Source organism: Myripristis murdjan, chromosome 17 (assembly GCF_902150065.1).
Source record: "Myripristis murdjan chromosome 17, fMyrMur1.1, whole genome shotgun sequence".
In the NCBI taxonomy this organism is placed as follows: domain Eukaryota; kingdom Metazoa; phylum Chordata; class Actinopteri; order Holocentriformes; family Holocentridae; genus Myripristis; species Myripristis murdjan.
In genome coordinates, this window is record NC_043996.1 from 23,425,987 (window position 1) to 23,443,064 (window position 17,078).

Sequence of the window (17,078 nt, forward strand, 5' to 3'; positions counted from 1 at the left end):
GTGCATGAGAATGTGTTATGTCTAGATCTCATGAGGTTATCTTAGACCAGTTTCAGCTTTTACATTCCAACAGTGTTGGTTTGCTGCACCACATCCTGAAAAGAAAATAAAGCTATTGCAGCCACAGTCTGATTTGATGTGTGTGGGGAAAAAAAAAAAAAAAAAAAAAAAAAACTAGATAAAAACATTTGTGCTCACAGCATTATTTGGTCTGTTTGAGCTTTGTAGGGATCATGAGTGATCATGAGATCATGGGTGTGTCTAATATCTATTATCTGTTAGTCACAATAGTGAATCTTGCATAAGACAGGCTGAAAATCCATACATGTTCACATTTACAGATAGAGATGATTGAATGGTATTGATTTGCTCGATGAGTGAGCGATTTATTGTCACAGTGACAAAAGTGTTGAACGTCTCGTATAAAAAGGAACTGATCTGAAATGAGCCTTGCCATGCCAACAAAACAAAGCAAAAAAAAAAAACAAGCAAGGTTTTCACTTCTCAACAGATGTAGGCCATTTTCAGATTTCAGAAACTGTGCGACAGTTGATGTGAGCTGCAGCTGCATACCAGAAAAAAGTGTGAAAACCATAAAGGCTTTTCCTGCCCTCGTAGCCTTTCACACAGTCGTCTGCTACAGTGATCTGCTGCACTTCGGCCCCCAAGGCGCACATGGGCTCCTGCCTTCACAGCATCATGGAGAGGGAGGGCGTGCTGGTCCGCTCTATTTACTATGGAAAAATAGGCAGCGAGGCCACGGAGAGGCTGATGGAGAGATATGGACATGAAGGCAGTTTTCTGCTGAGAGACAGCGACACCGTGCAGGGGGCCTTCTGCCTGTGCGTGAGGTGAGACGTGTTTTTCTTTTCTTTTTTTTTCTTTTTTTTATCTTTTATTCAAATCAACCTTGAGCCGACCTCGTTCATGAAACCACACTCTAGGCCCTGGAGGCATTAATTTTTATTTCATTAGGCTGAGTTGTTAACAAGGAGAGGCGTTTCTAATCATCACCACTAAAACGACAACACAGCATCACATGTTCACTTTATGAGGCTTATGTTTATCTCCAAGCACAACAGAGAGCACGCAGCTTTGAGAATTGGCAGATTTCAAGTTATAAATGCACTAAAGTTCGGATGCAGAATTTGAGATTCTTCTGAAAGCAGCACTCCATATTATTGTAGTAAAACATTTACTAAAAAATGTACAACTGATGGATCAGATTTTGAAACAGCATCACGTTACACACAGAGACATCACACACACTGCACAAACATGTACACATCCCTTCTCGAAGAACCATAAACAAAGGTACAAATTAGACAAAACTGTGCTTTTAAACTCATTACCATACACACACACACACACAGCTCGATAACGTCAGTGCACCTTTACTCTTAACACATTCTCCTACAAATGTATGCCCAAGCAGAAATAATCAATGTCTACTGGGAATACTGAGGATTTACTGAGTGACTGACTTTATTTGAAAGAATGTACATTCAGTGAGCCAATCACAAACTATTTCTTTCAGGGATAAAAACACAATTAAGTGAACAGTGATGTCTACTACGTTATTTCCACCGTGTTCCTCTATGCCTCAGGCACTAATGAAACCATGTCCATGTTTTTAATCGTTATCTTATGTCAAGTTTTAATCCAGTTTCAGGTGCAGCAGATAAACAGAAAGAACAGCTGGGAAAAAAAGAATGAAGACACATGACGTACATGATTTTTAGAGGAAATTAAAACCTGCATGCTAAGTTTGGAGGGTAACACTTTACAATAACAGTACAACAATTAATGTTAGTTAATGCCATAATGGTTAATTAACTGTTAGTTAATGATTATTATGGCATTTACTAATGTTAATAATATCTACAATAACTCTTAAATAACATGTAAATTAATACCTTAGCATGAACAGCATTAGTAAATGATTCTTAGACACATTAGTTAACGGTTAGTTAACTGTTACTTAATGTTTATTACCTGTTACTTAATGTTTATTATGGCATTAACTAACGTTAATTGTTGTACTCTTATTGTAAAGTGTTACTGTTTGGAGATTAATACCCCACAGTACAATACCCCCTTCATTATCACAATTCAAAAGAAGAAGAGTCAAATTTTATAACCATTAAAAAAAACAGCACTACTCTATTCATAACATTATAAAATCCTTCAGTGCCACAAAATAAATAAGAAAAAGAGTTTGTGACAGAGGTCATATCACAATAAAACACCAAGACAGCCCTCAGTTTGTTCACCCAAACCAAGTTATTACCAAACAAAAAACACAATGCGAAAAATACTTGACTTAACTATTAACATTGGAAACATACTCAACCCTAAACAGAGAATACAAAGCTGCAGAATATCTAATAAATGTGACTGAGCCTTAAATGAGTAAACCTTTGACTGCATTGGAGAGAGAGCTGCATTTCCTCTGGCAAAGCAATCAAATATCAAAATAAAGGCCTTTAAAAATATTCCACAAAATTCAAGTCCAACTAATTTTTGAAGAGAGACGTGGATATGCCACATGGGCAGCAAAATACGTCTCTACATGTAATAATTCAAGGACATGAAGGAGCAATGAAAGCCTGTCACTGTCATAAGATAAACTGTGTAGATCAATGTACATAATTTGTGATTTGTGCCATTAGATAAATGGTTTACATTTACATTACATTACATGTCGTTAGATTCTCCTGTTTCATTTGTGTAGTAACTATCTTTTCACTTGTGTTTATATTGTATTCTGAACATGATTTGGCAATAAATACTTTCGTATTTCATGCCAGTAAAGCCCTTTTGAATGGCAGTGAAGCCAAATTGAATTGAATACCTTAAACGATATGTTATGTATAAGAACACAAAAGTAAATCGAATTAGTTTGGCTGTTTAGGATAAAGACTGCATAAAAGAAAGCACAACGCTGTCCCCGTCTTTTATTTCAGACTCCTTTCGGATTTAGTCATTATGCAGACCTGTTTTGTGCGCGTTCAGGATGAAACATTATCACTTGAATTTGTAAACTCTGTGCTTTGCAGGCAAACTCCTTTTGTACAAACCTACAGACTTATTCACTCCACAGACGGCTGGTGTCTGCAGGTGGGTCAGCGGTTGCATGCACAGCGTATGTGCACTAACATCTATACATTTATATGAAGAATTGCTGGGAAACAAAGATGTTATTTGTGGTGTGTTGGTGGCTGTGTGTCGGGGCGTGTGTGTGGGTCTGTGTATGTGTGTGTGGGTGTGTAGCTGGTTTCAGGAAGCACCCAGCAGAGGTTTAGGACTCTGGAAACACTGATAGAGACCTACAGGAGGGGCACGGTCTGTAATGCCCATATAGCTCCTCTCAGGCATCCACTAGTCCGAGCACAGCTGGGAGATATCAGCTTGGGACAAGGTAATCACACACACACAAACACACACACACACACACACACACACACACACAAGCACTGATGAAAATATACCTGTTAGGATGTTACATTAATTCAAAATCTCTCCTGGACCCCTTTTTCTGACTCCAACTTTAATCTGACCCAACCATAAAAAAGTATTTTTCTCCCATGTAGATTTGCCAAAAAATCTAATAGTTTTTAGTGCAATTAAATGTGTTACATAAACAGACACACCCACCAACACACACACACACACACGCACACACAGACACACCCACACAACCACACAAAATGTCTTAAGTGTGTGTTTTTATGCTGATGATGCATGACTTCAAAGAGTTGTTTTTCAGCCATTTTGTCAGTGGTGGCTCTTTGTTCGCTGCTTGAACTATGACGCAATTTCAATGATTTCCTCAGCAGAGCCAGCCTACATGGAGATGTGAAGTGTGAACGCGCCTTTAGCCCGAGAGGCAGATGGTTGACAAGCTAAAATGATCCAAAACATACGTCACGTGTCAAGGATGTCTTCTGTGATTGCTGCTGCTGTTTAATCGCTCAAAGGCCTTGAACACCTTGAGACATTTGTGGAGTCATGAAAATTTAAACCTTTACACCTTTTTAATGGTTGGAAATAGCCGAAAGACCTTGTGTTTTCATCATTGGAATATGTAATACAACTCCATCAACATGCCTCCGCTTTTTCCATCCTGGAATCAACACAGGCAACTTTTCACCACTGCCCTAAAATACACCCCAAGCACTGAAACTGAAAGTCATCGGAAAGTCTTTGAAGCTGATGTCTAAGTCGGTGTGGAGACCCTGTCTGTAGTTGGTAAAATGTACGTACCACCCTGTGTCTGTTTGTTTCTGTGGTTTGTTTTTTTGCAGACCTTTGCCCTTTGTATGTGGTGCTTTGTGGTGTGTGTGCACCTTTGTGTGTTCGTGTGTGTTTCTATATATCAGCATGAGAAAACGCATTTGTTTTTGACCCTGTTACCTGAAGGCAAAACCTGTCTGTGACTGTCAGTATTTCTGAAAGTGTCATAAAAGGAAGATATTTAATGTGTTATGGTCTTATTATGTCTCCACTTACTTCTACTTTTAGTCTTCTACTCTCTCTCTCTCTCTCTCTCTCTCTCTCTCCACTTGGGGGCGTCTCAGCTGAGCGTACAGTATTTCATAATCATATAACTGAGGTCATTGCAGACTAATGGCCTTATCAGGGAAATGTAACTATGTGGGACAGGAAGCTCTTGCTGTAACAAACTGACATTCACGTCCGAATCCATTACAATAAGAGCTAAATAACCCAATAAAAGGGTAAGTTCACATCCACACATGTCTGCTGCACACACAGTATCTCAGAAGGGCCCTCGATGTGGTAGGCACAAAATGCATATACTAATTTGACTTTAATTACTTAACTAAGAATTTGGCTTACTGTGCCCACGTGATAAAACTCACCTGTTTGGGATATTAAGATATTTCAACAATTTCTTTATATAATACCAGGCCCAGGTTTGAGCATTTGCATGAGAGCATTCATAAATTGAGACAATGCATTTTATTACTTCAGGTGATGATTTTGTGCCACTGTCGGTCATTCACCCATCTATAATACTGTAGCATATATTACTTTTTATTTCTTTTTTTCACACACACACAAATCCAAAGCTCCATACATTTTACAGAAACATTTTACAGCACATATAAAACTCAACGCCCGTGGGTCATATCAGGCCTGTGGCACAATTATACCCAGACCACAAGATGACTTAGATGTTCTATTAATAACGGCCCAGTTTCATATCGCCCACGACGCAGATGATGCAAACCCCAGCATGCACTGCAACGTCCTGCACTATCAGCGCCACTAAACACCTGCATGCCCTGCCCCAGCATTGCCAGGTGCACAATAATTTTGCCTGTACTTTGTACAATGTATAGTCAATAATGCCAAAAAGTGGCCAAATATACAAGAATTTTGGCATTTCACATTATGTCAGAAATAATGCATAAATTAACTTTATAACCTGACTGCTGATTCAGCATCAGTTTTTCTTTTCAACATTCACAAATAGTGTTAGTGAAATCCAATCCGAGGTGTGTGTTTAGAGAGAAAGACAGAATTTCTACAGGACATATTTTGATCAAAAGCCATCAATAAATAAGGCCCAGTTTGGCTCTTGAATTGGTTATGATTTTTTGATACAGCCTCTTTAGTGATTGAGTTTGACCCCTGTTTTAAAGCTAGTGTTACATATCAGGACCAGCCAACAGCAAAAGATGTGTAGGAAGAGCAGGGATATTTCTGCAAAACTCATTCATGCCTCAGCTTTTAAAACTGAAATAATAAGAAATATGGAATAATTAGCCAAACGGTAGGGTCTCTCACTTCATAAAACACAGCAGCCTCGTGTCCACTTCAGGGCCGAGCAGAGTTTCTAAAGCCATGTACAGTGATGGAAAAAAGTTTTCGGACACCCCACGCATTTGTGAAATGTTGCATTAACAAATCCCTCTTAGGTCTTCAAGTGCAATTTCTTTTAGTACAGTCACAGCCAAAATACTAAACAAATCCTAAAAAAAAACATTAAAAACTTAAAATTGATTGGTTCCAAAAAAAATATGTACGAAATTTTGAGTATTGGGTCATTTTGGTACCAGTGATGAAGGTCGTTCTTTTTATTAAAAGACACAATATTTGTTGCCAAGCTTCGTGTCTATGTAAAGCCAGCACATTTTAAAGTTCTTCAGACACAAAAATGGCTAAAACAAGGAACCTAACGCAGGAAACACACCTGAAGATAAAGATTAAACTGTCAAGAATTTAGTTTTGTTAGTTTTCCTTGTAAACAATAAACAAAAAATATAATTTGTATTTGTTTGTATCTGTCTAATGCAGCCACACCTTTTGAAACACAAAAAAGATTTTTCCACAAATATTTCATGATAATGTTTGAGATTGTGAGATTGTGTAAAATTTTAAGAGTGTCCGAAAACTTTTTTCCACCACTGTATGTCCAACTTAACATGTTTTTGAACTTTTTACTTTGCCATCGCTTTTTTCACTTATTGTCAATGTGTTCCTATGCCCTCATAGCCGCTGTAAGCTAAATTAATATAAATAAACAGAGCGTGACATAAATCATCGCAAACACCACTCACAATACAATGTGCAATATAGTGGTCTCCCTTTCTCTTATACCAGACAACCACTCTACATCCTGTTTGTATGGAAAATTTCAAATATGCATGACAGCATGTACAGCGATGCATGACCTTAGTAGCATATTATAAAGCAACACGGAGTAAACTGTTGGCTTTTTTGTTCCTGCAAACTAACGGATGTGTTGGAACGTCAACATTTCTGAACCAAAAAAAAAAAAAAAAATTCAAAACAACATTTCAACCTGTGGCCAGTGAGGTGGACCTGCATCCATGTCATGTGACTGCCGTTACCTAATGTTAGGTCCTTTAGCCACTTTTATTTGATTTGTTATCTTCGTTAGCCACTAAACGACTTCATTCAGGTTAGGAATGGGTCATGGTTACCATTAGGAAAAGGTTTGTCATCATGGTTAAGGTCAGGAAGAGGTCATAGTTAACGTTAGGAAAAGGTCAGGAAGAGGTCATAGTTAACGTTAGGAAAATGTCAGGAAAAGGTCGTGGTTAACATTAGGAAAAGGTTCATTGTCATGATTAAGGTTAGGAAAAGGTCAATGGTTAATTGTAGGAAATGTTAGCTAATGTTCAGTAACTTTGTTCAGTAATGAAACTTGAAAACATTGACAACATGTTGGTTTGTAGAAATGTAAAATGACAATATTTTTTCCTTGCGATTGGGCTGTAGAAAGCGGAGACTTCAGTCTTGCATTGCTATTAAAAAAATATTTTCAGGGCTTTACTGGGTCTCTTCCACCTCTGTGATCTCTTCTTCATATTTAGGAGGCTGGACAGGAGGAGAAAACTGGAAAACACACAAGGAAGACACACTCAAAACATTGTCCTCTCACAACTTTAATGTGTTAGTGAGTGTTTATGACAATTGTGTGTGTGCATGTGTGTGTGTATGTGTGTCTGTATGTGTGGGGGTAGGTGTGTGTGTCAGTGTTTACCAGAAATGTGTCAGTTTTCTCCAGGAAGTTCTTGTATTTTTTAGAAGGCCGGGGAATGGGAGGAAACAGAAGCTCCGACACCCTGAAACACACAGACACACACAAACACACACACACACACACACACACACACACATACAATCAGGTACAGACAAGAATGCTGGCACACATCCAAGACAAAACAAACTCATAATGGTGCTTGATAGTTTGGAGGAAAGTTTACACTTGGCAAAATTCACAGTTTATTCTTAAGCTGATAGCTGGCAGTGGAAAAACAGTGAAACATAAAGAAAACAGTGGACCCTTCGGTACTTTTTTCACTTTGTGTTCTTCCCCTGTTCATTGTTGAAGACACATGGGCGGTTTCTATCTTAAGTTTAAGGAAGCTTAGACTTGAGGGTTTGTGGCCACAGTTCAAAAACAAAAAAACACCACCATCTGTTCGTATACTCTCACTTCTCCTTGCTGTGCTTTTTGTCTTCAATAACACTGCTGCTTCAGCTGATATGTTTCAGATTACACGTTCACAAGAGTCTGTTTTGTTCCTGAACAACGTCTGACTCACTTTCACATTTAAAAGAGCGGATAGGATTTATATATCCGATTTGAAATGACTCGCTGAGATTGAAAAAGGTAGGTAGGCATGAGTGTGTGTGTGTGTGTGTGTGTGTGTGTGTGATTCAAGCAGTTAATCAGTCGGTGTCAGAAAGAGAAAAATAGGAAGACTGTACCTCTGAAGCCTGAAGAACAGCAGCAAAGCCAGGAGGATCATGGGTATTCCAAGTGAAATTAGGATGATCACCACACTGTTGAGTTTGTAGGCTGGCTCAGATGAGGGCACAGCTAAACACACACACACACACACACACACACACACACACACACATATTGATGGTGATGACCCTTAACCCTTGTGAAACCTTGTTTAACTGCTTGTGAGAGGCCTCTGAATGCATTTAATCCTTTGAAACCGAAGCAAATTGGCTTGATATCTTTCAAAAAACATGGCGATGAGCAACTTAGCAAGAAGTGCCTTGAAAATTTTAATTTAAAAAAAAGAAAAAAAGGGGGGGGGGGGGGGGGGGGGGGAAGGGGGGGAGAAAATTATTGGAAAAGTAACCAAAAAAAAAAACTACGGGAAAATGTGCAGAATAATATATTTCTAATAATTATAATTATGTATTCAAAATTATGTTACAGGAAAAAAATTACATTTTTGGCTAATTTTCAGGTCATTTTTTGGTTCATTTTTGTGTCGTCTTGTAAATTTTTGGGTCATTTCTTGGTAAGCTGCCCATTACCTTTTTCCCATGTTTTTGACAGAAATCAAGGGAATCTGCTCAGGTTTCCAATGTTAACAAAGTGATTGTGATTAAAAAATATATATAAAACAGCAATAAGACATTGAAGTTAGCCTATTGCTTCCATATTCGTCCCAATAATCAATTGATGGGTGGAAGGGACAGAAACTGGTCGCCAACAACTCACTGACAAACTGACTCCAGTCACTCCAGTGGTAAGATCCGCGGCAGTCATTGTTCTTCCTCGTCCTCATCCTCACCCTGTAGCTGAGTTTGGGATCTGCGTTCGGCTCTGTGTAATTCAGCTGCTTGATCACGGTCTTCAGTTCATCCTGTTTTTAAAAGATGCAATGAGATGGATGAAAAAACTGAAGAAAATTGTACAGGAATTCAGATCTGTCCTGTTGTATCCGTGTATGATCAAAGATGTTTGCTGCAGATATTGTTTGAATGTGACTTTGGTTTGACTTGGCTGCTCCCCTTCCCCCTTAAACTCCTGCTAAAATCCCTCCAGGCAGGCAGGTTTGTAGCGTTTGAACCGGACACCTGGACAGGACTTGGTGTTGTCTGCCGCTCAGACTCTGACTGCGTAGGTTTCATTTTCAAACTCTTATCAATATATATCAATATATATATATATATATATATATATATATTTATTTGTCCCCAATGGAGCAATTAGTTCCGCAACAAAGGGAGCACACACAACAAAAAATACAAACATGCATGACATAGGGGGGGAAAAAAATAAATAAATAAATGGTCACTTGAATTTGAGAGATCATCATTACGAATTTGGGAGACTATTCCACCCATCTACCTTTTCCTCCTGGCATTTAAAAGAGAAACCGCGGAGGGTACAAAGGAGTGCTTATATCTGTTTGTTTTTGCAAGTTTGAGTCTGAGTAGTGAACCTGATGGTAAAAACTGAAACTGTTGGTGTAAAGGATGAGAGCAGTCAGACAGGATGGAGGTTGCTTTCTTAATAAGTTGTTTGTTATAGAGCTCTTGTAGAGTTAGTTGTGCTTCTTCATCCTCACCCTCACTCTATAAGTAAGTGTGTTGTCTGCGTTCAGCTCAGTGTAACTCACGTCGCTGCTGTGTTTTTTGCCGATATCCGGTATGCCAATATGTTCCAGCTCTTTTGGCTAATTGTCGATACCGATATACAGACATATTTTTTTTCCATCTAAACACAGAGAATATCAAGTCTCTCCTGTAGACACAATAATTAACATTACTATGCCTACTCTTATTGTGAAGGCCCACTGGCAGATGCAGAAATAACATACAAAGCTTTTCGAAATATACACATTCACTGGGCATAATAAGAAAGCTTCAGCTTAGGTTATGTAACACATGCCGTATTTATTTTATTTTTATATAGTATATTCTTTCACACAATCTGTGAGATTTATCGCACTGAAACAGGCTCGGATGATGCTCTCCCTGAGACAATCCTGATAACATCAGCCACAACCAGGGCAGATTTTACCAGTTTCACATGTTGGCTTGTCATATCAGCAGAGGTTTTCATTTCGGTGCGATACAGATATTTCATTTTCAAGCTGAAAATCGTATTTGCTGATATCCGATGCTGATATTGTTGTGCATCCCTCTGCCTCTCCTGCTGCTCGTTCCTAATGCATGCCTTTTCTGCCTGTTTGTTATTTATTATTTTGAAAGGCTCACCCTATTCTGATTGTTTTTGCTTTGTTCATACTTTTATCTAAGTTGTTTAGTGTTAATTATTGCCCACTTGGCACCCGTTGCACTCCTGGCCGGCCTGGAAGGTGCTGCTTTCTCTCTGTGATCATTCAAGACTTCTATTTTTTTCCCATATTTGCCTATGAGGGTTTAGACGTGGGCGGGTTGTTCTGTTTTCTATCACCTGTGGGCCTTGAGACTGTTAGGGCTCTAAATAAACATGAACTTAAACTCTGTACACGACCCACCACTGAACTGGAATGAAGCGGAAAAGTAATGGAACGGTTTGCTGCGGTCATTCGGCCGGCTCAAAATAAAATGGCGTTTGTGACAGCGCACATGCCGGGCCGTAAAGTGCGTCACACCCACTTGAGAACAGAGAAGATGTGTTGCGCTGTGTTTGCTCGCTGAAAGCAGTGAAAAAGCGTTCACAGTTTCCACCAACCAGAATGTGGACGTTAGCCTGGGTGCAGGGGTGTCAAACACTAAGGGGTTTTTCAATCCTAAGGCATGAATGCATTTGGAAGAAATATCCCTGCTCTGACTGCACATCTTTGGCTGTTTGCTGGTCCCGACATGTGACGATACCTCTAAAACAGGGGTGTCAAATTCAGTCACTAAATCATATTTAAAAAATCACAACTATTTCAAGAACCAAACAGGGCCTATATTTATTATTTATTTATTACATACGCTTTTGACCTAAAGTGGTAGGAAAGAGTTTGGTATGATGCACTCGATATCTCACACCTACCCCATCTCCAGTTGTGTTAGTGCTTGCGAGGTGAGAGTTCAAGAGAAAAGGCACTGGCCCATGTCCGTGACCTCTTCTCTCAAAACCCCGATGAACAACACGCCTCGACATGTTTACACTTCTGAGTTAAAGTGAAATCATGTGGCAGCCCCTGACGTCTGGGACTGGGTGGCAGATTTGGTCCAGCCTCATGGAGTCACCTCGTCTTTGCATCTTGCAACAAACAGGGGCCCCAAGTCCTGTCAGATGAGCTGCATGTACTGTCAGTTGTTGCTATGGGGCGCGTGGTTTTGTGGACCACAAAACCCTGCAACCCCTCCACTGCAGCCCCAATGCTATCACAAAGGTTGGTGGCCGCTGGTTGTTAGTAATTTATTATTAGGGAAAACGAATAAGAAGGAGCCGCTCTCCCTCATCCTAGCCGGGCCATGTGGGATCAATTTTTATTTTCACTGCTTTGTGAGTCCAGTTCCTGAAGCACAGTGCGTTCAGCTCCGTGTGGCGGTCCTGATGCTCGGTTCTGGGTGGCAGAGACAGTCTTATGGACACACACCCTCACCTTGTGTCCTTTCCTTTGTGACTCCAATTTCTAAAAATTTCTTCCAGTTTTGCTAAAATTGCATAGAGCGGTAATTTTGGAGTTTGGTTAAGGTTAGGGTCAGGCTATGTTGAGAATGTGTATGATCTTATTTCAAAATGGTTAAGGTTAGGATTTAAATTGGACTCGGTCTACTTTAAGAAGTATTTAGGGTCTGAGTTTGGTTAAGGTTAAGGTCACGTCATGGTTAGAGCCTGAAATTCTACTCTAAAAGGGTGAAGTTTAGGATTGGGGCAGGTTTGGACCTAGTTTAAGTATAATTTCGGATCTAAGTTTGGTTGAGGATAACGCCAGGCTGTGGTTAGGGTTGAATATAGGGTTTAGATTGATTTAGGTCTTGTTCAGAGTTTTTTTTTCCAAGGATGGCAAAGTCATATTTTACATTTTGAGGTGTCATTTTGGCTCACTGGTTGAAGTGAGGGTCAAAGATGCATATGTTGGTTAGGGCTAACATAAGGGAAAGGCTGTAGAGAATGAATGTCACTGAAGTCAATTAGTTCATACCTTTGTCATCCTAGGAAAAAAAAAATCACATCCTGCTGCGTTGATTTTAATGGGAAAGAATGTCCCACATCTCATACATACTGTAGTGACGGAGCACATGGTGACCTGTGAACGGGTGAGCGTACATGGCATACACACACACACGCACACACACACACACACTCATTCTGTACCTGGCCACTGATGTCCAGCTGGTACTCAAAGCATTTGTTTGCACATCGTAAACGGACGGAAGGCTGAGCCCATGTCACCAGCAGGCCTCCTTCATCTCTGACCACAGTGATGTTAGGCGGTGGAGACAGGACCTCTGCATCACACACACACACACACACACACACACACACACACACACACAAAATGAATAAAATTAATTCACTGATGTAGCACAATATTCATATTATAGTATACAGCCATGTACTGTGTCTCATAATACAGCAAAAGTGTTAGTTTTAAAGGACTCATTACAGTAATAGAGCACAATATCCTGAACTTATTAGAGTGTTGTAGCTGTTCTATTTGTCTCTACTTGGTTGGCCATCATATCCACATTACTGATAACTGCTTGTCAAAAATCCTGTGCATATTAATATGCTATGAAAGTGCCATTATCGTCATAATTTTGAAAACACAGTATTTGCTCAAACATACCATATTTGATTTTGTTCATATCACACAGCCCTAATGAGTATGTTACACTAACAACTGATGCTATGGAAGAGTGAACATTAATAGACAAAATATTATATTGGCAGCCATGGCTCTGAAAGTAAAAATCCCATTCAATTTCAGAACTGGAGTGTTACTTGATGGCCCATTTCAATATTTCCAACGTTAAGGTGGGCATGAAACTCTCCTGGTTCAGTTGTCAGTACAAACACATTAGCACTGCACTGACGTAATTCAGGTTAATTGCAAAAAAAACATAAAAGGTACAAGACTGTGCACATGAAAATGTACTAGTGTAGTACATTCCAGGACGAGGGCAAACAACACCAGGCAATAAAAAATGACTGTTAAACTGTCCTGTGGATAAAGTCCATCTATGGAAAAACAATACAAAACTCGCCACAACAACCTAAACATCCTGTGTGTTTCAACTACACCGTCTTCATCAAGGTGTTGTCCCATGCTACATAAAGAATTATAAGAATAAAGGACATTTTTGTACTGTCTGGTGTAATTGTGCAGTATCTTGTTTCTGACTTTAACCACCGATCTGGAAATACATTACAATATTATGTAGATTAAATATATCTGAATATATTTCACAGCTTTGTTTGGCGTCTTCACCACAGTAACGTCACTGTGGTAAGTGAGTTAGAAGCGTCGTGCTGCAGTAACATTTTTTTTTTATCCAGGAGACGCCCATGTGTCAGCGATGAGTAATATGATGGTTATAGTGTGCCTCTTGAACCTCTATAACTCCGTAACAGTGCTTGTGTCGGAGTATTACCGAGGACCATAGTGTTGTATTTGTGGGTGTAGATTGTCCATCCGTCGGGCAGGGACACGTTGACACGGAGGATTACTGATAACTTCTTATAATCAATGCCGTCCTGGCGCAGAAACACAGACTGCGATTGAACTCCTTCCTCTGACACGGTGACCTCCTCAGATGAATATTTCGAAGATGGCATTCCCATACTCCCCTCACAAATACTAGATAAATACACAGAGAGAGAGATACACACTGAGAACAATACATTTACTTTTGTGTGATTGGTTTGATGTTTGTGAATAACGTAAAGGGGAACACCACCACTGACTTCTAACTTTGAAAATGAGAGTTCCCCTAATGTTTGATTTTCACGTCTTGCATGGTATTCCTAGCACTACGGTGCATTTTCTACAGGGCTACACTCATGTAAAAAGTGCAGAGAAACATCCACTGCGTCTCTATAACTACTTGTGGATGCTTCACATGAGCACAAAAGCAGATTACAGTATTGTCTTGTTTTGTCAGAAATGATCATATTCACAAACACCGATCAGACCATGCTACCTTACCATCATATGAGTAGTATTTCTCTTTAAACATCTATGCGCAGAGCAGCAGCGAATAGAAATGACAAGGAGAAGATCAAAGCTTACATGACAGCGCCGGAAACCTGACTGCCTTCTGGTAAAGAGTGGAACGACCAGGAGCAGTTAAGTGTGTTCGTTGGGTGAAGGAGGCACGAAAAGTCGTTTTTAACTCCACGCTTCTCTCAACCTGCTCTGTCGGTCCTGAGGAGTTCCTATAGCTCCGCACATCGACCTGAAATAGTTACAGACAGAGGCATAAAAAGACAAAGGAGACGTCTTCCTCAGGAATCTGCAATTATATTGTACAATATGTAAAACCAGGAGCAAGCTAAATTATACATGCACATATATATTGAGACTCTCACTTGATTAATGCTCAAGTTGCCATCCTGACAGAGATCTGAATAGGGGGCTCTCGCCTCTGTAAACACAGAAGATGCATTTAGCCCTGTAGCACAATATGGGCAAGAATGAGACACACTGGTTAGACAGGATCATGGATGCACAAACTTATGTGGACACACACACACACACGCACACATTGTCATACTCTGTAAGACATTTGCTTCTTACCACTTTGTGAGCTCCTATGGGCCCAAAGAACCAAGAAACTGGACCAAAATACTGCATGGGCAGGAGAGAGATCCATAGCCAACCTATAGGGTGCAGACATACAAACACACATAAACAGGCGCACACACACACACACAGTAAATACTGACCATGAGTATGTGGCTGGTGGTTTATCACACCTTATAAGACCAGCTGCTGTCAGCATACATGACCATACAGCTACTGTTTCACAGCAAGTCATTTCCTGGCTTTTCAAACTTCCCCTTTAAGTTCAGAAATTAAGTGGTTGACTGCTGACCGAGAGAAGGTTCAGTTATCCTTTTGGTCTACAATGGTTAAAAAAAATCTGTTTTCCTTTTGCAAAAATCACTGTTCAACCTCTTTGTGCTATGTAGAACACTTAATTTTAAGTAAAAAAAAAAAAATGAATGAATGAATGAATAAAATCCACTGCCAACAATAGCTTTTTAATTTTCCACTCAGACAAAAAAAATGCTGAAGATCAAAGAAAGAAGAAGTTATGGCATCACTCTGTTCTCTCAAAACTGATAAATGCTGATCGTGAAGAAATAGTTATTGATTTATGTATGTAAGTATGTATTCATTTATTTGTTTATGTATGTATGTATGTGTGTGTGTGTGTGTGTGTGTGTGTGTGTGTGTGTGTGTGTGTGTGTGTGTGTGTGTAAGTATGTGTCTATGTATGAATTTTATGGTGACACTTTGAAATGAAGGATTCCTGTAACATTAGTGGAATGAAAATTAAAATCGCTTACCTCCCGCTGCCTCTTTGCGCTCGCTCCTTCTCACTGCGGGCTCGGACTGCTGCCAGTGACAAAGAGACTCTGACACATTTCTGGGGGCAGGAGAAACATGACGTGCACATACACAAAGCACATTTTCAGGAAATCCTACAGTAGGTCTCTTCCTCGCTTCCTTTTTCTTTCTGTCTTTCTTTCTTTGTCTTTTTTTCTTTTTATTCCATTCCATCCCTTCCATTCCATCCCATCTTTTCTATCAGCCTTTTTCTTTCTTTCTTTCATTCTTTCATTCTGTCTTAAACACATTTGTTTATACTTGCATTCAAACCACATCCTTTCTTGGAATACATCTTAATATAGAGTGACACGCAGCAGCTGAGTATTATAAATGAGAAATGGTATTCTCAAGAAAATATACAGTACCAACATTCCTGGTCTACGCTGAATGGGCGTTGATGTCATTCTGATTCCTGTGTTTTGCAGTCCTAGATGGGCTAATGTGTGTCCATATACTTATATACCTATATACTTAAAAATATAAGGACCATATACTCACCTATTTCTGAAGCAAAACAAGATCTGCACTTAGAAAAAAATAGCATATTAAATCAAAATATATGTTTTAAAATCCATCCACAGGTTATTTCTTGAACAAGCATCAATAAGTATCAATCAGTGGACCGGGTTTGGCTTTGGTTCATAACATCTAATAGCCTAGATGTTTAATACACTAAAGATCAGGCTCTTGTTCTTTTCATGTGTGTATATTTTGTCTGGCCTGGAGGTAGTTTTCATTAGCTGACATCAACAGTAGAGTTCAAATGAGGCTTACTAGGCTACAGCTGCAGTCAGGAGCCTCTTGTGGTTTATGGGTGGTCATAATACAGTGATGGTGGAAATAAACTTGGGGTGCTAAATTTGTGGAGACTTTTTCCCCCTCAATATATCATATAAAAAACATTCTCTTTCTGTCTTTGTACAGATAGTAGACCTGATAATGCAGGACATAATGTAGATAATAAAAAGAAAACACATTTATCTAAAAAAAAAAAAAAAAAAAAATGAACTGTTTGGCAAATAACAGTGCACAACAATGATATCCATGTATTTGTAGGACTAGACCGTACAGTCATTGTGAGAAATTCTTCCACTGATCAGCATACATTTCTTGTTGGATTCTCCCTCTGATGTTGTTTAACTGGGTTCTTGCACTTCTCAGTTCCAACTTTTGCAAAGTTAATTCCAGGTTGGTGTAGAACTTGATCTGTTTATCAGATCAAGACTGTAATAAAGCTGTTTTACATATGATACTATGGAT

General features: G+C 39.4%; 2 protein-coding genes across 4 annotated transcripts; one reads left to right on the forward strand and one right to left on the reverse strand.

Moving 5' to 3' along the window:
* The first annotated feature begins 641 nt into the window (after nucleotides 1-641).
* On the forward strand, nucleotides 642-4,418 carry LOC115375480 (SH2 domain-containing protein 1A-like). 2 transcript variants are annotated; one of them, XM_030074884.1, is made up of 4 exons: nucleotides 642-851; nucleotides 3,060-3,120; nucleotides 3,274-3,421; nucleotides 3,837-4,418. In XM_030074884.1, the coding sequence occupies exons 1-4, from the start codon at nucleotides 676-678 to the stop codon at nucleotides 3,860-3,862; spliced, it is 411 nt and encodes a 136-aa protein (XP_029930744.1). In that variant the 5' UTR covers nucleotides 642-675; the 3' UTR covers nucleotides 3,863-4,418. The 2 variants fall into 2 exon arrangements, with proteins under 2 accessions (XP_029930744.1, XP_029930745.1); XM_030074885.1 differs by having other exon boundaries at nucleotides 3,840-4,418.
* A 1,926-nt stretch (nucleotides 4,419-6,344) lies between these two features.
* On the reverse strand, nucleotides 6,345-15,874 carry LOC115375544 (granulocyte-macrophage colony-stimulating factor receptor subunit alpha-like). Of its 2 annotated transcripts, none has more exons than XM_030074982.1 (10): nucleotides 15,776-15,874; nucleotides 15,000-15,082; nucleotides 14,792-14,847; nucleotides 14,493-14,658; nucleotides 13,855-14,060; nucleotides 12,575-12,708; nucleotides 9,026-9,170; nucleotides 8,269-8,380; nucleotides 7,538-7,619; nucleotides 6,345-7,389 (listed from the first exon to the last, which is right to left on the reverse strand). In XM_030074982.1, exons 5-10 carry the CDS (start codon nucleotides 14,042-14,044, stop codon nucleotides 7,324-7,326), a joined length of 729 nt encoding a protein of 242 aa, XP_029930842.1. In that variant the 5' UTR covers nucleotides 14,045-14,060; nucleotides 14,493-14,658; nucleotides 14,792-14,847; nucleotides 15,000-15,082; nucleotides 15,776-15,874; the 3' UTR covers nucleotides 6,345-7,323. The 2 variants fall into 2 exon arrangements, with proteins under 2 accessions (XP_029930842.1, XP_029930841.1); XM_030074981.1 differs by having other exon boundaries at nucleotides 14,792-14,874.
* Nucleotides 15,875-17,078: the final 1,204 nt, after the last annotated feature.